This window comes from Bombyx mandarina, chromosome 21 (assembly GCF_030267445.1).
Source record: "Bombyx mandarina strain Sakado chromosome 21, ASM3026744v2".
Taxonomy (NCBI): Eukaryota; Metazoa; Arthropoda; class Insecta; order Lepidoptera; family Bombycidae; genus Bombyx; species Bombyx mandarina.
Window position 1 is genome coordinate 5,718,095 of NC_143227.1, and position 24,897 is coordinate 5,742,991.

Sequence of the window (24,897 nt, forward strand, 5' to 3'; positions counted from 1 at the left end):
TATATCTAGTTATCTTAGTCAGTTAAAGTTGCCGGCAAATCAATTTTTTTGTTTCTTTAAAAAAACATTGCTAAGAAAGTAGAGCGATATAAAATAGCGATATAGCAATATGAATTTATTTCAGTTGACAACTAAATAACAAAGGTAGGTTGTGGAGTGCAAAATAAAGATAAAAATTCTAATATTGTTAGAGCTTCACCAACTTACTTAATGTTCAATGGTAATTACAAAACGGTTGTTTACCTTCATGTAAAATAACATGTCTTAAAGTAATAACACAATATGTATTAAAATGCTGATTGCTATATTCTTTTGTTATTGAATTAAGCACAGGGAAAAAACATTTTTCAGAGACTTTTACCTCCTATAAAAAAATAAAAACTATTTTTTGTATAGACCATGTCGAAACAGAAAATTTTAATAAGTCTCAATACCACTAGTCCGGACCGATGAAAAATCATTATTGACTTCGTAACGGGGAATGCGATTTGGGATGAGATTTTTGAGATCTCAAGGTTTTTATATATGAGATCACGTGGGCTGTTCTTTTCTACACCTTAGATTTCACATAGAACCAATAAAAGACGTAAGCTGTTACATTTTCTGATTTACTACATATAAAACATGCCTTACCTACTTTAATAGAATATAATTATAATAGTAATAAATAATAATATAAATAAATATTGCGCAAATAAATATAACAATACAATACAACCTATGTATCTAAACAAAACGCGGCAAAAATAAATGAGTTCATCCCGATTTTATCCTCTATTTATGAATTAATGTTTATTGGCTATTATTTATGAGTGTTATGATTAAGGAAAAATTATTTTTTTTCGCAATTTACCAATAAAAGAAAAAAGAAAATTTAATGGCTGTGAAAATAATAAAAAAATAATCTTGTTGTTATGTTGCCAATGATTAAGGTTCCATTTCAATAATTAAGCAATATTAACTTATTACTATTATAGTTAAGATGGCCATATTAAAATTATACTATGTTATTTTATTATCGTAAACCGGAATAGTGATAGCACTTTTCTTGAGAATAAAAGGACTCTTCGCGTGCCCTTTGTAGCGTTTCGTGGTTCCATTAACGTCGTTCTATAGCCCTTGATGGGCGGACACGGTAGCTACATAATATGTACATACTTCAGTCAGACATTTTATTTTGTTATAATTTATTTCCTCTAGTTTCGAAACCATTTAACTAATAATAATAGTTTTCATATGTAGTCATATGTAGTACTTTATTCGACTCTTTTTGTCTTCTACATTTTATCTTAAAGGAAAATTCAGTTTAACTTGTTCCTTTTTATCCGATTTATTACGTACGACAAAACGTAATCAATAATGAAACAATAATTACATTGATATTGAAAAGAAATTTAGGTCATCGTTACCAAACATTGACATTGCCAGGGGTTAAACCGCAATTATATATTATTATCGACCAGAAGTGAGGTAGTTAACAAAAAGAAATAAATAATACAGAACTGGCCTAATTATGTTTCACTGAATTAACAAAACTTCTAACAAAATGATTTCAATTTACTATTAACGAAAACTGTTAAAATTACACAAGTCCCAAACATGTTTCAACAAGAACCGCACACGCGAACGCCACGCACAAAAAAGAGGCAAAGGCGCAGCGAGGGATCGTTTTTATAGTTTTAGCGCTGGCTCTCGGTCGGGGGTTGCCAGGATTCGGTAACACGGCCGTTCCTGATGGCGAGGCGTCCTCGACCGCTTCATCTCTCAGCAGAAGCATATCTCTTCCAGCTACGTCAGAGCTTGCATCAACAAGGTCACCCTCTGTAACGTAACAAAAAAAATTACACCCAGACCTTAATGCTCTAAAACTTTCTAAAATTTAGAATCCCTACTACAGACGCAAGCGTGCACTCTTACATCTGCAGCGAGGACGAGCCAAAGATAAACATTTGAAGTGAGAAGAATGGATATCGCACAACTGTCCCAAACTGCGCAATTTGAGACACCTGCACGATTCCTTTACTGAGTTAGCCCGTACAGGAAACGTCTAAAACAGTAGCGCGCTGTTGTCGGCAATATTCACCGATACAGATACTGAACATTACCGACACAACACAGCTAAACAGTAGGGACGCAAGATCCGGCCGAATCCGCATCTACCATACTGCTCAAAAAAATAAACGGGAAGTAAAGCACCGTCGTGCCCACCTCAACCTCAAAAATGGGAAGTAAAGCACCGTCGTGCCCACCTCAACCTCAAAAATGGGAAGTAAAGCACCGAAGTGCCCACCTCGACCTTCACATATTAATTTCGAAGAAAAGGCTGCATGTCACCGGGGTCCACTCGTAAGGATGATGTGGAAGCAGGGCAGCCGTCCCAGCTCCAGTCTGCTCCCACGATGCGAGGCTGCACCACGTGTGGCGGGCGTCCCGCTCGACCGTCCTGATAGACAATCCGTTGGGTAGTCCGCAGCAGCAGGCCGCAGACTAAGCGACATCGCCCTCTGCGTCACTGCCAGTTGTACAGCACCGTGCAGTCGGCGGCATGCGAGCAACACGTGCAGTATGCACGTCAGAAGTAGGTGAGCGCGCGCATGCAGCAGCACGCGAGCAACACGTGCAGTATGCACGTCTGAAGCAGGCGAGCGCGCGCAGCCAGCGGCACGCGAGCAGTGCGCGCAGTATGCGCGCCAGAAGTAGATGAGCGCGCGCAGCCAGCGGCACGCGAGCAGTGTGCGCAGCCAGCGGCACGCAAGCAGTGCGCGCGGCCAGCGGTACGCGAGCAGTGCGCGTAGCCAGCGGCACGCGAGCAGTACGCGCAGTATGCACGTCTGAAGCAGGTGAGCGCGCGCAGGTAGCGGCACGCGAGCAGTACGCGCAGTATGCGCGCCAGAAGTAGATGAGCGCGCGCAGCCAGCGGTACACGAGCAGTGTGCGCAGCCAGCGGTACGCGAGCAGTGCGCGCAGTATGCGCGCCAGAAGTAGATGAGCGCGCGCAGCCAGCGGCACGCGAGCAGTACGCGCAGCCAGCGGCACGCGAGCAGTGCGCGCAGCCAGCGGTACGCGAGCAGTACGCGCAGTATGCGCGCCAGAAGTAGATGAGCGCACGCAGCCAGCGGCACGCGAGCAGTACGCGCAGCCAGCGGCACGCGAGCAGTGCGCGCAGCCAGCGGCACGCGAGCAGTGCGCGCAGCCAGCGCTACGCGAGCAGTACGCGCAGCCAGCGGCACGCGAGCAGTACGCGCAGTATGCACGTCTGAAGCAGATGAGCGCGCGCAGGTAGCGGCACGCGAGCAGTACGCGCAGCCAGCGGCACGCGAGCAGTGCGCGCAGCCAGCGGCACGCGATCAGTGCGCGCAGCCAGCGGCACGCGAGCAGTACGCGCAGTATGCACGTCTGAAGCAGATGAGCGCGCGCAGGTAGCGGCACGCGAGCAACACGTGCAGTCTGCACGGCTCTGCGCTCTCCTGCTGGAGCACGGCGCCGACTCGCTAGTGACCTCACACGTCGGCCACAACGCCCTGCGTCTGTGAACAAATCAGACAGAAGGCGCCTCCATTGTCAAAGTTTAGATAGCACCTGCAATGCTCCAATAATCCTGTTCGTCACGCCGTCCATCTGCTGACCAGCACTGCTACACACACCCGCCGATTTGCATGACGCTGTTCCAGGGTACTCAGGTGCACATGCGTCACCCCCTTCGACGGAAACCGTTGCTGCTGGTGGCAAAAATAACTGCGCGTGGCGTTCGGTACAAGAGTGCGACAGCGTATTGCGATTAGACGGTACCGGTAAAGTGGTCATTAATCTCACGATCTCACGAGTATAATTATGTTCTAAACAACGGTTCCACGGAACTATGCCAGGAGACATCCTGCGGCGTAGGTGTCTTGCTCTTCCTACACACAGCACGATAGCGACGATGATAATTGCAACAAACTCCTAAATCGAGAATTCGAGCGGTCATGACAGCGTCGATGAGAATGATTACGCTTGTATTTTCTAGATCGACGGCCTGTCATCGTTTCAAAAGCACGTGGTTTTATCCCAATTCTGATATTATCGACCAGAAGTGAGGTAGTTAACAAAAAGAAATAAATAATACAGAACTGGCCTAATTATGTTTCACTGAATTAACAAAACTTCTAACAAAATGATTTCAATTTACTATTAACGAAAACTGTTAAAATTACACAAGTCCCAAACATGTTTCAACAAGAACCGCACACGCGAACGCCACGCACAAAAAAGAGGCAAAGGCTTTTTTTTTTTTTTTTTTTTTTTTTCCTACCTAAGCTGAGAGCCTTGAGAGGCTATATCAGCGTAACCCTAACTTTAGTAGGTGAGCTCACGGGGCTCAAACCTGACGATGTTGCTAACACGAACCCTAGCAAGAGTCGTGCTTCGCAGAATCTACCACCGGATCGGAAACGCGACCCACTGAGAAGATCCGGCGAGAAACTCAGTGGGCTGTGTCTGAGAGTTAATTTACTCGTCGAGCCCTTCGTCGCAAGCGACGGGTTCGACGAGAACGGTGACCGGTGCTTGAAGTACCTAAAAGCACCGTTAGTGGATCGGGAGGATCCGAGATAACGTGTTTTGGGCGACGTCGACTGCTTTCCATTCTGTCCGCAGGATCGGGAATGTAGTTACCGGCGGCCACGATGAGAGGGTTCTCGTGTCGTGCCGCTTTATCGAAGTGGCGCATGGACGCCGACTGAAGATACTTACTGATGGACTCTAAGTCCAGGTCGTCATGGAGGTCGACGTTCCTGACGAACCACGGGGCTCCGACGGCTATCCTGCAAAAACGGGATTGAATAATTTGAAATGTTTTTAGGTGTATGCGGGCCGCGTGAGCGAACACTACACTTGCATAGGTCATGACGGGGCGTATGCAAGTTTTGTAGAGTGTCACCTTATTTCTGAGGGACATTTTACTTCGCCTACATATCATCGGGTAGAGACGTCCTAGAATGAAGGCGGCACGGTCGCGTACCGTCTTAATGTGGGGGCGGAATGTCATCCTACTGTCGAGGGTGACGCCTAAATATTTGACCTTCGGGGCCCACGGTATGGGCTGGTCGAACATCGTGATTGGGCGAACGGCGGGGGCGGGGGTGTTGACGCGCCTAGTCGGGAGAGGGATGCTCAGCGTGGTGTTCGGAGGGCGACCCCTTTTGAAGAGCACCGCTGTGCTTTTCGTGGGGTTAATGTCGATGCGCCACTTCCGGAACCACTGTCCCATGGTGGTAGCTGCGGTCTGAAGTCGTCGATGAAGCAACGCCTTCTTCCTACACGAGTAGTAGATGGCGGTGTCATCGGCGAAGAGCGCCAGATGGGTCTCCGGAGACCGGGGTATATCGTTGATATACAAACTGAATAGTAACGGGGAGAGGGCGGAGCCTTGCGGGACTCCTGCTGTGACGTGACGGGGCCGGGAACGCGTTCCCTCGACTCGATATCGGAACGAACGGTTCGACAAGTAGTCTCGTATGATGAGCACGAGTCTGTCTGGCACTCCCATGTTATACAGTTTGTATATCAAACCGTTGTGCCAGACTTTGTCGAACGCCTTCGCTATATCGAAGAAGAGGGCTCCTGTCGGAATGGAGTCAAAGGCGCAGCGAGGGATCGTTTTTATAGTTTTAGCGCTGGCTCTCGGTCGGGGGTTGCCAGGATTCGGTAACAATATATATTATTATCATAATTTATTCCAACCTATATAATAATATATGTTATATGTATATACATATATTAAAAAGTAAAAAAAATACTTTATAGATATTGGGTAGGCAGCGGCTTGGTTCTGCCCCTGGCATTGCTGAAGTCCATGGGTAACGGTAACCACTCACCATCAGGTGGGCCGTATGCTCGTCTGCCTACAAGGGTATAGTATATACAAATATATGAGTCGTCTATTATCAAAGGTGGCAATCTGTGCATTTGGACAAAAAAATGTTATTGATATGTCAATACAGATTGATTTGAATATAATCGTCTCCTGCAAAGAATACGGTTCAAAACCTGCATTAAATAAAGGTTAATACTTAACCTGTTATTTATCTAAGATGTCGTTCAGAAGAGTTTTGTGACTGCCAATGGAATACAAAGTCAATAATTCGTTTTTCTGATTTACCAATAATTGTCCAAAACTCACATTGCCGGCTTTGAGAATAGTCGACTCATATAGTGATCTCTACGACATAAGTCACTTGTGGTTAGGACTTCAGACTGGGAAACCTGCTCGTCTTCCTCACAATACGAGCCGTATCAATGATAACTGCTTTTTGCACAAGGCGCCTAATGGTGCTAGATAACCAATGTTTTTTAAGGCGATGGTCGAAACTTTTCGCTATTAAACACAATTATCGGAAGAATAATTACTATTATTAATGTTATTATTATATTATCTACAAGTTTCATGGCTCCGTCGACGAAGACGGCCATTTTGTTCTCGCAAGGTTATTGATAAGGATAAACCTATAATAAAGGTTTCCTTCTTCGAATTTACAATATCATGAGTGTGAAAAGACGAAATTTAAGTGTGTAAGCATCCGTGGAGTGGGCTCCGCACTTTGAGTATATTATTCACGATAGGATAAACGTCGCAATTGATCAATTGTCAGATCAAGGGTGCACAGCGTAATAGCTCAATAGCGATAGCATATTATTATTCGGATGTAAGTAGACAAGTATTGCGTTTGAAGAAGGTTTTTTTTTTTAAATATGATATAGCACAAAGAGGCTACCGGTTTTTTTTTTCATATGTAAACATTAAGTGAAATTATCATTGGCGAGATCCAGGAATTTGTCAAATATTTTGTGTTCGTGAAATATGTTGTGCTCTATGATAAGTACCGCAACACTTTCACCTTATTATACGATATATGTATTTATGATGATGATGTGTTTACTTTGCACGTAGTGTATTTTTGTCTTTTTATTTATTTATTTATTTATTATTATTGATTAGGTGGGTGGACGAGCTCATGGCCCAGCTGATGTTAAATGGTTACCGGAGACCATAGACATCTACAACGTAAATGTCGCTACCTACCTTGAGACATGAGTTCTAAGGTCACAGTTTTAACAGTACAACGGCTGCCCCACCCTTCGAATCGAAACGAATTACTGCTTCACGGCAGAAATAGGCAGGGTGGTGGTACCTATCCGTGCGGAATCACAAAAGGTCCTACCACCAGTAATAACGCAAATTATAATTTGCGGGACTGATTTTTATTACACGTTGTTATCCCTTCAGCGTGGAAGTCAATCGTAAACATTTGTTAAGTACGTATTTCATTAGAAAAATTGGTTACTGCCAGCAGGATTCGAACACCATTGCATCGCTCGATACGAATGCACCGGACGTCTTATCCTTTAAGCCACGACAACTGTTGATCTAGTTGGATAGACGGAACTCACGACCCATTTGAGGGCCTAGAGGAGTTTCTGCTAGCGTAGTACCTACCTATATCGTGGATTAACGCTTGCAAATGTATAGAACAAGCCCTGTGACTTTTGCGTTGCTCATATCAATTTTGCGCTAGTACAAACTAACATTGTCTAGGGTCCCTGACGCTATATACACATCATAATGAGTTCTACGAATCGCAGCGTCGAGTTGCCGTTACGTCACTTGTTCAAGAAATATGAAATTAATTAAAATGCATTTGTTGGGATTCTAGATTACTGTGGTTTCAGATATAACGTGTTCAGTGAAGCTGCACGGTTTATTTTGCTTCATGTTTCAATGCTCGATAGTCGCTTGCTACCCGTCAGGAGGAGTTTGTCGACCTATTGGCGTTACCAAAAAAAATTGTGGCCGAATAAAGAATGTTAGCGCTATCAATGCGAAGATGGATCACTTTGTCACGGTTCCACAATTTATAGGAGTATCTCTGAAACCTTCTGTGGATATATTTATTGGTGGTAAGACCTCTTGTGAGTCCACATGGGTAGGTAGGTACCACCACCCTTGCCAATTCTGCCGTGAAGCAGTAATGCGTTTCGGTCTGAAGAGCGGGGCAGCCGTTATACTGTAAAAACTGAGACTTAGAACTCATGTCTCAAGGTGGGTGGCGGCATTTACGTTGTAGATACCTATGGGCTCCGGTAACCACTTGATACCAGGAGGGCCGTGAGCTCGGCCACCCATCGAAGCAATTAAAAAAGAATCAATCAATAATCAATCAAAAATAATCAATCAATAATCAAGCAAATCTAGTTGACTCTGGTGATCCAATTCGACCTGCCGTTAGGCTAAATAATATTTGTGTGACAGGCTTTTTTTTTAAAGTAGCCTAAAAATATATTCCCGTTTGGTGAAGTTTGATACTTATCTAACTCTGAAATAAGTCCTAAAAATAAGAAACAATACAAATCAATAAATCTTTTTGTTTTTCTGTCCGTACAATTTTACAATTACAATCATCTGTAAACAGTTTTTGCCCGCATTTCATAGATAACTTTAAGGTCACTGCCTTTAAAACACGTTCTCATGGTGCTATATTATGTTTTGACATGCAAACGAATGGTGAGATACGCGCTTATGAAGTCGTAAAAAGTGAATGCCCTGCTAAATATTCAATCCTTTTGTATATTTTTTAATTGGGAATAAGTTTCTTACTAAGAGTTCCTTTTTTATGATTGAAGGTTTACTGGTGGCCTGGAGGCCTTTCCTGTTGCACCAGGAGAGGTGGGTGAGCAAATGTTCAGCCAGGAGGGGTGAGATTTGCTAACAACTGCCCGAGTACCTCCGAAGGGACCTAACAAATCAAGAGCAGCTGCGTCGCGAATGAATCTACTACCGGATCGGAATCGCGACCCGCTGAAAATATCCGGCGAGAAACTCAGCGGGCTGATGCATGAGTTAGGTTGCACGTCGAACTTTTTCCGAGTTCGACGAGTACGGTTGGCACTAAGACTTCCGATATAATGGAAATCGCTATGTAACGAAAAAGCGATAATCTCTATCCATGTGAATTTTTTCTCTCTTTCCCTCTTTCTCTTTCTGTACCTTTCTATAATACAGAGTTTAACATTTACTAGAGGTCCCACAGTAGTCGAAATTCGACTATAATTAATTGTAATTGTAAGTTTGTACACTATTCAGATTGTATTTTATACTAGCGACCCGCCCTCGCTTCGCTTCGGAAACATTAAAACACACATGAAACCAAAAAAAAAAAAAAAAATTTAAAAAAAGTAGCCTATGTTCATCAGGGACAATGTCGGCTTCTAATGGAAAAAGAATTTTTCAAATCGGTCCAGTAGTTTCGGAGCCTATTCGAAACAAACAAACAAACAAATCTTTCCTCTTTATAATATTAGTATAGATTATAATATTAGTATAGATTTCTATAATCACAAATTTCGCCAAGGCTACGTTATAAAAAAATATTAATAAAGACAAATAATATTTAATCTATTCTCAATTTGACCACAAACGTCAAGAACAAAAGTTTGACAATAAATAGTATGCATGCGTGTGTGCGTCAAATACATGGTATGTAGTGTGTGTAATGTTTTCTTTATTGATTTAATGTATCTTTTATCTATTATTTAAAAAAAATATAAGCATTGTGCACTTCTTCTCTATATTCTCAGTAAGTGTACAAAAATTTCATACTCCTCCGTCCGCGCAATTTTCGTAAAAAGGGATACAAAGTTTTTGCTTAACGTATTAATATATAGATAAATCTAGAACTTCAAAGTTATAGTTACGAAATCATTAAACTCGTACTTGATAGGACTGAGATAGAGTAAAAGAATTTTCTTAAGATAAGTGAGCAGCTGTGGTATTGTTAATATAATATGTTAGAATTTTCACATAAGAATTATTAAAGGTGAGATGACCTTTTCCTTAACATCACAGCGAGTTTTGCTTGTTGTGGAAAAAGTTTCAGGGTTCCCCGGGGAGTTTCGAGGAAGCGTTCGATTTCACAAATAAAACCTTGGACTTCAGTTAAATTAACTCAGTAAATTTAGTTACGAAGTTGTAATTACAAAAATGTGTTGACTTGATAGATTAAATTGGATGAACAGTAATGTTTGAAATTTTATTAATCTACTAATTACATTAATTCTTTTTTCCGTGAATCATTTTTTTTATTTACATTGGTGGCAGGTATACTGATGGTAGGACCTCTTGTGAGTCTGCACGGGTAGGTACCACCCGCCTATTTCTGCCGTGAAGCAGTAATGCGTTTCGACTTGAAGGATGGGGCAGCCGTTGTAACTATACTGAGACCTTAGAACTTATATCTCAAGGTGGATGGCGCATTTACGTTGTAGATGTCTATGGGCTCCAGTAACCACTTAACACCAGGTGGGCTGTGAGCTCGTCCACCCATCTAAGCAATCAAAAAAACTATTTAAAAAAAAGATGAGCATACGACCCGTCTGACGATAAAGCAAAATAATACCAGGGCACAGACAAGTGGCTATGACTGATATATCCACTATTTTCCCCTACTTATTTGCTGGTAGCTAAGAGGCGATTCCAGCTACGCGCGGACGGGTAGGAGAGCTCACGGCCTCAACCTGAGAGAATTTGCTAACACTAGCCCTAGCAAGAGCAGTGCTTCGCAGAATCTACCACCGGATCGGATTCGCGATCCACTGAGAAGATCCGGCGAGAAAGTCAGTCTTATCCACTATCTATTCAAGTGATTCAAGGCACGTTTTGTCTATCACAGTCACTGTTAAACTGTCATTTAAACTACTATTGTGATGTATTCTGATGTAATCGTAATGTCGTGACGTAATAGCGTCGTATCAACGGTTCTAAAATTGATGATTTTAGTTTTGTTTGTTCCAGTTCGATATCATTTCGTCAAACCATCACTAAAGCTGCGCTTGTAGTTACTCTTTCTTCCAATCCTTCCACGGCGATCTTGATCTATCCGAAGTATAAATTGGTAAAATTAAGCGTCTATAAAATTTTTATTTACATTAATATTTAGTTTACGTAAAACTGATCATGTATCTGAATTTCGCGCTGAACTTAAGTGGTTGCCAATTCCTTTAACATTCGCCATAACATCTTTAACGATTTTAGTGATAAAACCTATCATACACTATTGTATACTTACCTGTTAACTATTTTTGCCGGCGGATTCTAAGCCACTTTGAAAAAGCGGCACGACACGAGAACCCTCTCATCGTGGCCACCGGTAACTACATTCCCGATCCTGCGGACAGAATGGGAAGCAGTCGGCGTCGCCTCAAACACGTCATTTCGGATCCTCCCGATCCACTAACGGTGCTTTTAGGTACCTCAAGCACCGGTCATCGTTCTCGTCGAACCCGTCGCTTGCGACGAAGGGCTCGACGAGTAAATTAACACAGCCCACTGAGTTTCTCGCCGGATCTTCTCAGTGGGTCGCGTTTCCGATCCGGTGGTAGATTCTGCGAAGCACGGCTCTTGCTAGGGTTCGTGTTAGCAGCGTCGTCAGGTTTGAGCCCCGTGAGCTCATCTACTAGTTAAGGCGACGCTGAAATAGCATCTCAAGGCTATCAGCATAGGTAGGAAAAAAAAGGCGGAGTCTTTTAATGGCTACCTTACTTATCTGCATTGAATGCCGCCACCCACCTCGTGGCGTCGATGCGTTAGTTAAAACCTCAATTCTTCATTCATCTGTTGTTTAATAGATATCCTATGCTCTAAAATACGATTTTAATTATTAATTGACAATAGAAGAAAGGTCAACGCAACTAAGTCTCTTGTTAAAATTTGTTTGGTAACAAGTGATTATGGTTTTTCGTGATCTCCATTAAATTAGAGGGGCACCACATTTGCCCATCCGTCCGTGTTTGCATAGCAGTCATTTTTGGCATTGATTAATTGTCCAATCGACTTTAGCTTCATCGAATACTAGAATAATCTTGCGTTGTTGTTAGGACCAATTTGGAATCAACAGCACCCATTAAAGTCGTCGTGGCCTAAATGATAAGACGTCCGGTGCACTCGTGTTGAGCGATGCACCGGTGTTCGAATCACAGGCGGGTACCAATTTTTCTAATGAAATACGTACTCAAAAAATTTTCACAATTGACTTCCACAGTGAAGGAATAACATTGTGTAATAAAAATGAAACCGGCAAAATTATAATTTGCGTAATTACTGGTGGTAGGACCTCGCCCTGTCTATTTCTGCCGTGAAGCAGTAATACGTTTGTGCGTGTAACTATACTTGAGACCTTAGAAGCCATTTAAGCAATAAGAAAAAATCTTCTATGATTTAATGTACATTTTTTGTTTTTATTTATTTTAGAGGTCGTATAACGACCCACATCTACTTACAACAGGTGGACAGTGATAGTGCCAGTGGCAGGGGCAAGCCGCTGCCGAGAGAAGTCTTGAATGCATATTTTAAACTACGAAACAGTAAATTATGTATTTTACGATTTAATCCTGCGTTTGTGACATTCACAGTTTTACAATTTTTTTGCAGTTTTCGAGTTTTCCGAATACTTTAGATTGGTAAAATTGTTACAATATTAATGTCTACCTTTATACGAGTCTGATACATACGACGTTTGTGAATATGAATAGAGCTTACGAAGCGAGCGGTATCATTTATAATAAGCTTTTAACATTAAGCTTTGTTTTCAAACACGTCTACCTATGAATCGTAATGATATTCAAAAATAGTATTTCGTTTCATTCGATAAACTCACCTATTGTACTTTTGTATTGTTGTTGTGTTTGTAATGTTAATGCTTTTGGTGTGCATTAAAGTAAAATTAAATTAATAGTGAAACCAGGCGTCGCTTCTCTTTGATAATCGCTTAATGTATGAAACATATCAATTTTTTTTTTCTACCTATGCTGATAGCCTTGAGAGGGTATTTACGCTTCACCCTAACGTGTGTAGGTGAGCTCACGGGGCTAAACCCGGAGTGTTGCTAACACCTTAGCAAGAGCAGTGCTTCGCAGAATCTACCACGGGATCGGAAACGCGACTCACTGAGAAGATCCGGCGAGAAACTCAGTGGGCTGTGTCTATGGGCTAATTCGCTCGTCGGGCCCTGCGTCGCAAGCGACGGGTTCGACTAGGGCGGTGACCGGTGCCTGTGGTGCCTAAAAGCAACGTTAATGGATCCGGAGCATCCGTAATGACGTGCAAAATTCTTGAGTTCGCTCGTTAATTCTCGAAGGCCAATGGTGCCTCGCGAGTGGGTCGCAATTCCGATCCGGTCTTAGATTCTGCTGTTTGAAGCTAAGATAACCCCTCGATGTACTAGCAATAGGTAGGCAAAAATGTTTGTGGCGCTTATTACATTTTGCAACGCGGTTGTGCGCGGATGTTCTTTCGATTTGAAGCGGTGCGATTTGAAAGTCCCTCTTATTTTACTGTTTGATTTGTTCCTTGAGTTTAATTCTAATCTCATTGTTAAATATGGCTTACGTATGACCTTACTTTTCCTTCCTTTTTTTCGTTTATCGCTGTCGATCTTCAAAATACTCCAAGTGTTTTTATCTTCTCTCTTTATCTGTCTTTATCTTCTTTCTCTTCTATCTACCTCTAGTCTCTTTATCTTCTCTTGATTTCAATGTTATGAAGTTGCAGTTGCTTTAATTTATGATAATCTGCATAATTAATTTATTATGCTCATAACAAACTTTTATTAAGCCAATATTTATTGTTTCAATTTAATCGCCTTATGTTCCTGTTCTATCTCCAAACTCCGTGGTACATAGTTTTCTGCAGAGCATTATCCTATCTATATGATCCTAAAGCATATTTCACTCTTTCCGTTCATATTGCTACCCATAATAACGTATTCTAGTCGCGAGGCCGAGCAAAACCGGAGGCCCTTTGCCGGTCAAAATAGGGCAGATTTATTTGAGATACATTGACGTTTCAGGTGTATCCAGTAGCAATAAAAGACCTTTGAAGGGTTTGATGTAGAATATAAAGTAAACAGTTGTTTAAAAAACATTGAACATGCCTTCTGATCCATCCAGTATCAAACATCAGCTAAAACTAAGAAGAGAAAATTTAAAAAATATATGAGAATTGTCTAATAATGTTAAAATATCTTGCCTTATTGAGAAGTTATACATGTTAAGATAGGGATCAACTAACAACCTATTCAGTGCTAAGTGATTACCGTCGCTTATGGGAAACTGCAATGCCAGGAGAATGGTCAAGCCCTGGACACTTTTGCAAACATTGTTTGAAAAAAAAAAATTGTATAGCCTTCTGAGAACACATTGTAGGGAGCTCATTTCAGCGCCGGATGGTACGTGCCAAAAGTGATTACTTAATAAGCGATTTATTACTATCGAAAAACGCAGCTTCAAGTGGCTGGGATGAACTCTGCTCCAGTGGTGTGTGGTGCGGTTGTAGAAAGGAGATGATTGGTTCATCTCGAACAATTCCTTTGCACACAAGCACCTTCGCAGACCTAGAGCTTAGGAGCTGGAGATTGGAGTTATTAACGAAGTCACGAAGCCTTTCCTTCTTCAGTCTGAAGTCAAATGGAAGTTTTCATTTATTAGTGACGTTATATAAGCAGAAGGTGTAGAGGTAGCTATCAGAGAATTGAACATACATTTTTGACAAATGACGGAAGCTCACTAACTACATTTCTGGATACGTTTGCATAATACAAGTTTCGAACAGTAATATTCGGACCGTCTAGTAAATTCGCATGCCCGGCGACAGACCTACAATTTTAAGCATACTTTTCTTCTTTTAAGTTACTGTAGTATCTAAACTCTGAGAATCATCTTACGAAAATAAAATTGAGCATGAATACAATAAAATTACCGTAGTAATCAATTTGGTCAATATTTGATTGAGTAATGTAAGTGATTCACAGATCAAACTTATTTTTAATTCTGATTCATTGTTAGGTATGTATTCATATGCATCAACATCACAGAACAAGTCGTTTGTTCTGTTTTGAGGTCTTTATGGATGGGCAGAACTTTCTTCTTTTTTTCTTGTCTTTATCCCACATATGTAAGGTCAGTGTGGCATGTCTTCTTATCATGCTGGATAGAGATTTGGCATGAGTTTTACGACCGGCAACCGTCCTGACGTCCACACTTCTCCAGGATAGGACAAGGACCTTTATTGTATGAAACAATTCGACCTTGACTTTGATTATGACCTCGGGTATCATAATTCATGGTGTGATGCAGTACAGATGAAGACTATCAAATAAATATAAATGTTGCTGGAAATATGTAGGGCATCGTGCGAGCTCGCACAGTTAGTAGGTACCCTCACCCTGTCTTTTTTAGCCGTGAAGTAGTAATGCATTTCGGTTTGAAGGATGGGGTAACCGTTGTACTATGGAATTGAGACTAACAGAGTCTCAAGGTGGGTGGGCGACATTAGCGTTATTTACTTCTGGGGTATGAGGGGTACGTACACCTCAAAAAAGTAAAAAAAATTTTGTCTATTTTCAAACAATACCGCAAACGTTAATTGGCTGAAACAACGAAAAAATTTACTTGGATTCTAATTTGTTGGTATTTTTTGTTCAAAATACTTTTTCTATAATACATTTTATTAGTATTTTTATCTCTGGTAAATATATAATATATTATGTATTATATAAATATGTTAATTAATATGTATACATAAGAATATGGATATATAAATTGCATATTATGATAATATAATATGTACGGCGTTGTATGTTATGTGTATACATGTATACTGTATCCATATAGCAAAGCAATCATATACTTGAGACCTTGGAATTTATATCACGTTGTAGATGTCTATGGGCTCCAGTAACCACTTAGCACCAGGTCGGCTGCGAGCTCGTCCACCCATCTAAGCAATAAAAAAAAAAGCATCTGCCACAGCACCGTGTAAACCACCCATGTTAGACCCACCCACCCATGGTATATTATAATGCTTTAGGCGTTAGGTCAGTCACTTTACCTCTGTGCATAAAGTTAAATAAACTAAATAAATAAAAACACGGTGGAAACCCTACTAAAATACTTTGAACCACGTTCATGCTACCAGAGAGGAACCCTGGCCCTCTAAGTGTTTCGGGTCCCCTTTACACGTCGGTCTGGGGACCGGCAAAGGGGGCCTAAGAAGACGACGTGCAAGCTGCTCTGCACGCGTTTTACGCAAGAGCATCCGGGTGATGGAAGGCCGGCTATCCTCGACCCACGCTGGTTTTGATCCAGCGGGGTATTCCGTAGGATAACCCATTCTAACCGGCGCCATCTAGGCGGGCTCCGGATAGCCTGCCGACCGAGAGGGCTGGTGGTCGTGGCGCCGACGACCACCGGTCCGGCGTCCCGAGGGGGAGGGTGATGGGAGAGATATGCTCCGCACTAAACGCCTCACTTTCCCCCCTTTGCCTTTTCATGGGTTCTGTCTCATGCGAGGTTCGGACGCGGGTTGTTGAGCGACAGGAGGTTTTAGTCAGTTCGACTCCGACATGCCCCGCCCTTCATCCCCAGGGGAGGGCGGAAGTCCGGCGATTTCCTCCTGACCAAAAAAAAAAAAAAAACCAGAGAGGAAGCCGACTTGTTTTGAATCATGCAAAGAACTTAATCAGAAATAAGTAAGTGGTGCTTGGATTCCGATTTCTCTACTCGCAAAGTCAAAGGCGATTAATGCTGGAATAGATACACCATAGCCAGATATTTAGATGAGACGCGAAATTACAGCGCGCCACGTGACATTTGTGCATACAGAATATAGTATCATGAACTGTCATGTCAATTATGATGCCAATAATAGTTACGGCAAACAGTGCTGTATGCAATTGTTTACTTGTAGATACCGAAGGACACCAGATTAGACGATTAAAGAACATACGATATCCACTCATCATACCAGATAATGCAATCCGATAAGACGTGATATGATGCTTGTATGCTTGTGTATTGAGATCACAAAAAGGCAATTCAATGAAATGGGAATAACTTATCTTTGAATTTGTATTTCCAGTTGATTAATCCACATTCCACACTGTGATTTCTATGGGTTCCGCTTACTATCGAGTACGATGTGAACTTATTTATCCTGCACTGAAAAAAATTTATTACATTCTGTGACACTCTGTGGCTTTCCACTCTTTGCAAAATTAAAAGTACTAAATTATGTTCCCAGATTTCTTTTTCAAGTTGACTTTCTAAGAATTAATCTAAATCAAAAGATCAATCATCACTAAAGCCGCAACATTCCAGAATTCTTCGAAATTAAAATTTGGCAACATCGTTTTCGTCTCCCGCTCCAATCGCGACGTGCGACCGAGAGCAAAGTAGTGGCAACGAACCAGTCAGCTTCACGTGCGCGGACGTGTAGCTCGCGTTTCACATCGCGAGATCGTGTTATTCACGCGCCATTTGACAGTCGTGCTGTGTTCCTCGCGGTGAGTGTTTACTGCAAAACATCACAGTGCCGCGTTGTGGTTCTCTCTGATAACGTAAACACGACAAATAATTTAATAAATAGTGATAACTAGCCGGCGGGATGCGAGAGGTGAACGCTCGTCACAGCGGCGCCGACTCTCACCGCCAGCTATTGTCTAAGTGCCACGGAATCTTGGTCCTTCCCATCGGATTCCATTGATGAAGCATCCGCTTTTCGACGTGGGCTGCACATAAAATTGCACGGATTTGTCACAACGATAGCTAACGTGCCCGATGGAGACAGATAAGATAAACTTCGCGTTTCAATGTTTACCAACGTTACTTTCAAATTCCATATTTACTTAAGAACTCAATAGTTTTGCTATGTAAATTACAAACTCGTATGGTATGCGTTTGCTTGATTAATTGTGGATGTTAACTGTAAATAGCCGACATTGCAGTCTAGCATCCACACGCGTTGACTGTCCTACTTTATTATGATTTTTTTTATAAATATTTGCAGTCGTATTTGTAAATATTAAAAACATGCTTAGGACAATGTAAATGAGTTAAGAACGCGTGCCGTCACTGTTAACAACGAAAAGAACCGTTATCTATTGATTAATTTCGACAACATTTTCAGTTTTTTTTTATTTGTGCTCGATTTTAAAGAATCCACTTTATTATCAATGTTTTTAAAATCGGTTAAATACCATTTGCCAAGTTTGCCAAAACTTCACAAGTCAAGAGTTCCGACAATTATCACATTCGAACAAAACGTTCAAGTTGTTCGTGACACTACTGATTGTATTTATATCTCTCACCCAACGGGGTTATCAGTAAATATTTGAAGAATAAACCGTTTCTTTTACCTATTTTTATCTGGTTTGGACAAATTATAAGATGTATATTATAAAAGAAAAACCATATTTCCACAAATTAAGTATGTTCAATAAAAGATGATGAGATAAATATTCAAGTATTACTTTATAATCAGTTTAATAATTAAAAAAAATAACGCACTAATTACGACCATAAACTGATTTTAAACATAAATTTTCTATGATTTATTGTTTACAAAGAAAAGGTCAGTGAGCATTACTATCAGGAAAGTAGGTTTGAAGTACGTTGATAGAACGCAGTGATTAATGATTTCCTTGTGATTCGATAATAAAGAGCGATACAAAGATAGCCCTGTCGGGATCTGTAGCTTTGTCCTTCATATATTATATACTTGACCCAGTTATTACGAAAGTGCTGGCAAGGTTCGTTTCTTCAAGTTTTAATTCACTGAAAACCTATTTCCGTCTGATTGGTAATTTACTTCGAACGAACGTTTTATTGTTAGTCGTTACACAAAAACCGCACCCATTGAATTCGAAATTGGAGAGAAATTCGAATCCCCGGTGACAATTCAGTAAATTATTCCATGTTAGAAGACGTAGTTGGACAATGTCGCAATATTAATTAAACGGCATTATTAAGAAAGCAAATATATAATGCGTTGCTTAAGTTGTTTTTCTGATACCGTTTACTAAAAATACCCTTTGCAATTCCAAATCTAAATTAAACGCGAGACTTGCTAAGAAATAATTGTTTCAACTTTTTTGTTGAAAATTTTACATTAATTAACTCGAAGTGCTACGCTCGAAAAGCCGAATCAGGAAATATGTAGTGCAAAAATTTAATTAGGACTTTTCGCACGGTCCATTTTCCTTAATTTGGACACATTCGGTTCGAATGCTAAATTTTTTTTTAAATATTAATAATAATAATTTTTTTATTGCCTTTATAGGCAGACGTGCATACGCCCACCTGATGGTAAGTGGTTACCGTCGCTTATGGACGGCAGCAATGCCAGGGATAGAGCCAAGCCGCTGCCTATTAATAATTATAACAGGGCACAAGTCGCTACGATCATCAAACTCCAAATTAGGATTCCTTGTGTTTTGGGTGCCAGGGCCTGATATTCATACTTATATACGTTAAAATAGACGCATAAGTATAGATAATAAACACCCAAGCAAAGAGAAAATAAATCTGTTAATCATACAAATGTTTGTCCGATTTGGGAATCGAAGCCTCGGCAAAATACTTAAGAGTGCTAACTAGTGGACAGCCCTGTCAGTCAGCTAAATTATATTACAACTAGCGGCCCGCTTCGGCTTCGCTCGGGTTTTTAACAAAAAATTCAACGATATCTGACGATGTTTTATTTTTAAAAATAAAAGAACAGTTATTGCGGCATAACTATAATAGTTAGAAGCATGCGGTCGCGACACTTTTTGTAAATAATAATGTGGTCTACAAAGTCGTAGTACATTATTTTATTCTATCATCAATAGTTTTCGGAGGGCACGCTATGTAAAGAATATTTTAAGTAATTTTTTTATACCTTAGGTTACATTATTGGAGTTTTAGTAAGGATCCCTAATTTTTTTCAAAAAAGATTATAACCTATGTCACTCGGTAATAGTATAGCTTCTAAACAGTAAAAGAATTTTTCAAATCGGTTCAGTAGTTTCGGAGCCTATTCAATACAAACAAACAAATCTTTCCTCTTTATAAAATTATGTATAATTATTTATTATTATACATAAACAAGCAAACAATTAATTTAACTTTAGGCATACATATCAAAGATTGACATGAAATAGAAGAGATCTAAATAGCTACAGTCTGAGTGTTTTTTTTTTAAATATACTATCAGACTTTTTAGGACCGAAGTTGACCTTAACTGTTTTGTGTATGTGCAATGTTGATAAGTACTAGCTGGTGAGTGTGACCGTGCGATGGCGCGCGGTGTTCTCGTACTCTCGATCCTGGTGTCGGTTCTGTCGCACATTGAAACAACACTAGGGCATTACACGCCAACATGGGCCGTCCACATACCGGAAGGAAGAGAAGTTGCCGATGCCGTCGCCAGGGACCACGGCTTCGTCAATCTTGGAAAGGTAAGGAGATTTTTTTTTATTGCATACTAGCTGACCCGGCAGACTTCGTAGTGCCTCAATCGATAAATAAAAGACCTAAATTTTTGTATGAAATAAACTTAAAACAAACAAAAGGAATCCGTCCGACAGTGAACACATCATACCTTGAGATATAAGTTCTAAGGTCTCAGTATAATACAACGGCTGCCCCAACCTTCAAACCGAAACGCATTACTGCTTCACGGCAGAAATAGGCAGGGTGGTGGTACCTATCCGTGCGGACTCACAAGACGTCCTACCAACAGTAATTGCCCAAATTATTATTTTGGGGGTTTTATTTTTATTACACGATGTTATTCCTTCATTGTGGTAGTGAATTGTGAGCATTTGTTATATAAGTATTTCATTAGAAAAGTTGGTACTTGTCAGCGGGATTCGAACACCGTTGCATCGATAGATACAAATGCAACGGACGTCTTATCTTTTAGGCCACGACGACTTCTGATAATACTGTATCGGATAATATATATTTATTAAAGAATAATGTTATTTGAGATGTAAGTCACAGATGCCACTAACGAGGTTTATATTAGCTCACTGAGTTTCTCGCCCATCTTCTCAATGGATCGCAATTCCGATCTGGCGGTAGATTCTGTGAAGCACTGCTCTTGCTAGGGCTAGTGTTAGCAAATCCTCTCAGGTTGAACTCGTGAGCTAACCTACCCGTCCGCGCGTATCTGAAATATCCCCTTAGGCATCAAGATATTACGAATCTCGATGCCCTTAGGCAACCAGTGAATAGGTAGGGACAAAAAAAAGTTGTCTACAAATTGATTATCAAAACTGAACGTTCGTTTCTGTCGCGACTCAAGGCTCACCTTGACATCCGATCTGGTTCTGGAAATCAATAGATCAGACTTTACCGAACATCTTGTAGCCTTGTATCAAAAGCTTCGACATCAAAGAACAAAGTACATATTTTCATGAATAATAATATCGAGTATCCAACACGAGAGTCTGAATACAATTTCCTTTTTCTAATTAACGGCGCAAATGAATAGATGTAAATTTCGTTGACTAGACCGGTCATTTATAATAATGACAGCTTAGCTATTGCCAGGTCAATAGGTAACCTTGAATGGTTCGTTACGTATTCGTAACTGCTTTCCGCCATTGTACAAAACAATTAGGAGTTCCACAAAATGAATCAATGAACAATTTTTGACATTGACCGCTTAAGGTTGACCTCAAAGGAAAGTAAAACAAGGTGGAATGGCCTTAAAATTCACAGCTGTGTTTCCGAATTTGTAATTCAAATTAATCTTATCCTGTTCTAATGAAACGGCTTAAGAAAAAGTTATAATAAAACAAAAAAATACAGCGAAAATTTCATTTAGACTAAGTAACATGAATGATGATGAATTAATAAAAAAGTTATTACATTTCATTGTGAATCTATACCATTCTCGAACTCACTGGAACGCACACAAAAAAAGTAATTAGTTCACAAACATAATATGTACACGCGAACAGAATTATTATATATAGGTATTAAGATTTAGTTTAACAATTGCCATATTCAAGATATCGAGATCGTTTTGCAAGTGAATCGTGTTGCTTGTATTGTACTGTGATAAAATTAGTGCGTTATTTCTAGAAAACTCTTGTGAACTGTGCAAGAAGCATTTTGACGACCGCATTCCATTGAATAGCATCGTTTACATATTTACACAACTCATGCGCTTCCAATGTGAAAATAAACACAGACAACATGTAAATAATTAATCGCATGCCTTTTATGTATTCAACATTCATTCAGCAGTATCAGTACTGCTCTTCCTCGCGTCGTCTTCCTCATTACCGAAGGTCGTGGTTCCACCGATGTGAGATCAATTGATTTCTCGTCTATGATACTCCTCCATCAGTGTTGGTCCTTTGGAGGGCGTAATGTAGCTTGTTTTCTTGAGTTAAGCGAATTTAGTCGAGCCATCTAATTGAGACAACCTCTCTGCATTCTTTCGTGGATCTTTGAATTAGTTTTCGAGTTTTGTATGTCTTAACGGGCAATATGAAGAAAAAAGTGAAGATAGTGAAGAGTCTTTCTTTTACATAGACTTGTCTTACAATAATAATATTTTAAGGTAATCCCAAAACATCATTAAATTTTTCTAAAAAATGAATAACAAAATAATTACACTCACAATTTAAGTCGCACATCAGGACCGTCTCAAGAAAAAAGAAAAAAATCATAATAATACATTTGTCCGAAATATGTTGAAGCATATTTCGCCAGCACAAAATCACGACTGTTCTTACTAATTAAACAACAAAAACACTAAAACCTTATTAATCCCACATTATAAATGTTGTAGGTTTAATTAAAAAAAAAGTGTTCTTTTTTAAAAGAAATTATACCTTTAAATGTCTTCGAACCCAACGAATTAACATTTGGAAGCGCTCATAATGTCACCATGCGAAGTGGGGGAACGAAAATAAACAGGAAATTTAAGTGAGCGGTTATTTATTTTAAGTGACAACGGGATCTTGTCCGTTTCAGCCAGCCTTTCTAATTTTAGGCCGATGAAATTTCTCCGTTATAACGTCTCAATATAGAGATGAAAACGGTTTTAAAACATACGCAGGATTCGTTTTTGTAACGAACTGGTTAATGAATGAATATTTTATGAATTCGACATATTTCTCAAACATATAAATCCGTCAGCGTAGAGAGGAGATAGCGCTGAGTACCTTGTTTTCTCATTTGGACTCTGCCTCCTCACCCTCTTACTTAAAATCGCATTTTAGATATTTGAACGCAAGCCATGAGAAAAGTCTACGTTCTTCACATAATCGTCTCTTACAATGTCCTATCCATCGCTCAGATTTTTACATTCTTCTTTCTTTGTACAGTCCATAATATTATGGAATTCGCTTCCCAAAGAAATCAGGATGACTAGCAATCGCTTTACTTTTAAACTCAAAGTTCGCGAATACAACCACAAAAAACTGGAAGAATCATCTCCAAACTAATTTATTTTATTTTTAAATTTAATTTTTTTTTTTACTTTTAGCCATTCTTAACTATCATACTAAATTGTGTATTTTCATGTAATACACATTCAAATACATATATTATTACAATATATATTATTACTTTACATGTATATTATATTGTGTGTAATCATGTGTATGTATGTATTTTACTATTTTATACATAGGTATATCAAATTGTAGTTTGTTTATTTATGCATACAAAGTCATATGTTATCTACATAAGTACCTATATTTAACATTATGTGTATACTGAGATGTTATTTTAAGGAAGATTTTTGTTTTGATTTTGTTATTGTTTTGTTTTTTGTTGTTGTTTGTTATTCTTTTGTTAATGTACCTACTATGCATTATCTCTGCACCACCCTATGGTCGACTGGAAGAGAATGCCCATGGCATTAAGTCCGCCTGTGTACAAGTTTTGTTTTGTGCATAAACTATAAATAAATAAATAAAAATAAATAAATCGCTCTTGCTTCATATACAGACTTTTTTAGATAACATTTTCGTGTATTATACGCGTTTACTTCAATTGTCTAGTGCTCGCGATAGAGGCAAGAGGTTTGACAATGTATGTTTTCTGGATACGGCCGTGGGACTATTATGATAGAAATACAACGTGAGCACCGAACAGGAGGGCGGAGAATAGGCGCTTTGATGCTATAGAGGCCCATGTACAAAAGCTGTCATTCAATATAAACTCGATAACAAAATGTCGTGGCCAGACCCAAGCCACGTCAGACACATTCGCCAGTAAATATGACACAAACATTCCCTTCAAACTTGATTATAGGAAGAATTACGTGAAGGTCTTGTACGTAGTAGCTTGCCTTGCTCGAGTGATCAAGCGCGCACACATATAACTAATAACATATACTTGAGTTCGTCATCTAAAAAGTATACACTAACACTTTGGGGATTTAAATCACGACATCAGAAATATAAGAGTCGGATTTAATAATTTTAAAAATATATTAAATACATGAAGCAAAAACTTTGTATCCCTTTTTACGAAAATTGCGCGGACGGAGGAGTATGAAATTTTTCACACTTATAGAGAATATAGAGCAAAAGTGCACAATGCTAATTTTTTTTTTAAATAATGCATAAAAGATACATTAAATCAATAAAGAAAACATCACGCACACTACCGTATATTTGACACAACACATACATAAAAATATGCTCTTTGTTTACTGTCAATTGGGAAACTTTTGTTATTGTTTAAAGTCTGTGGTCGAATTGAAAAAAGATTAATATTGTTTGTCATTAATACTATTGATCTATAGTGCAGTTTTGGCGAATACTGTGATTATATTATCGAAATATAATAGTGTTTGACAATAGAACCATAATAATGTTTAAACTTATAATTTCAATTATTATAGTCGAATCTCGACTACTGCGGGGCCACTAGTAATTTTAGAAATACGTTTATACGGATTCAAATATAGTTTTATAAAGGAATTTCCGTAACGCGGCTTATTAGTAGTTTGACTGATATAAATCGTCAAGTAACGAAAATTTTGTCGTGCTCTCTTAATGAGGCTCTCTCTCTCTCTCT

General features: G+C 39.7%; 1 protein-coding gene across 13 annotated transcripts in view; it reads left to right on the forward strand.

Annotated features, from left to right (window-relative positions):
- The first annotated feature begins 17,249 nt into the window (after window positions 1–17,249).
- The window catches only part of Fur1 (Furin-like protease 1), a 193,947-nt gene continuing 186,299 nt past the window's right edge, over window positions 17,250–24,897 (forward strand). For 2 of the 13 annotated variants that reach the window (XM_089736173.1, XM_089736179.1), the window contains exons 1-2: window positions 17,250–17,369; window positions 19,977–20,303. In XM_089736173.1, the coding sequence (XP_089592299.1) occupies window positions 20,142–20,303 (162 nt within the window). In that variant the 5' untranslated portion in view covers window positions 17,250–17,369; window positions 19,977–20,141. Of the gene's footprint in view, window positions 17,424–19,976; window positions 20,304–24,897 lie in introns of all 13 variants that reach the window. The other 11 variants (XM_089736178.1, XM_089736183.1, XM_089736184.1 and 8 more) reach the window with 10 other exon arrangements.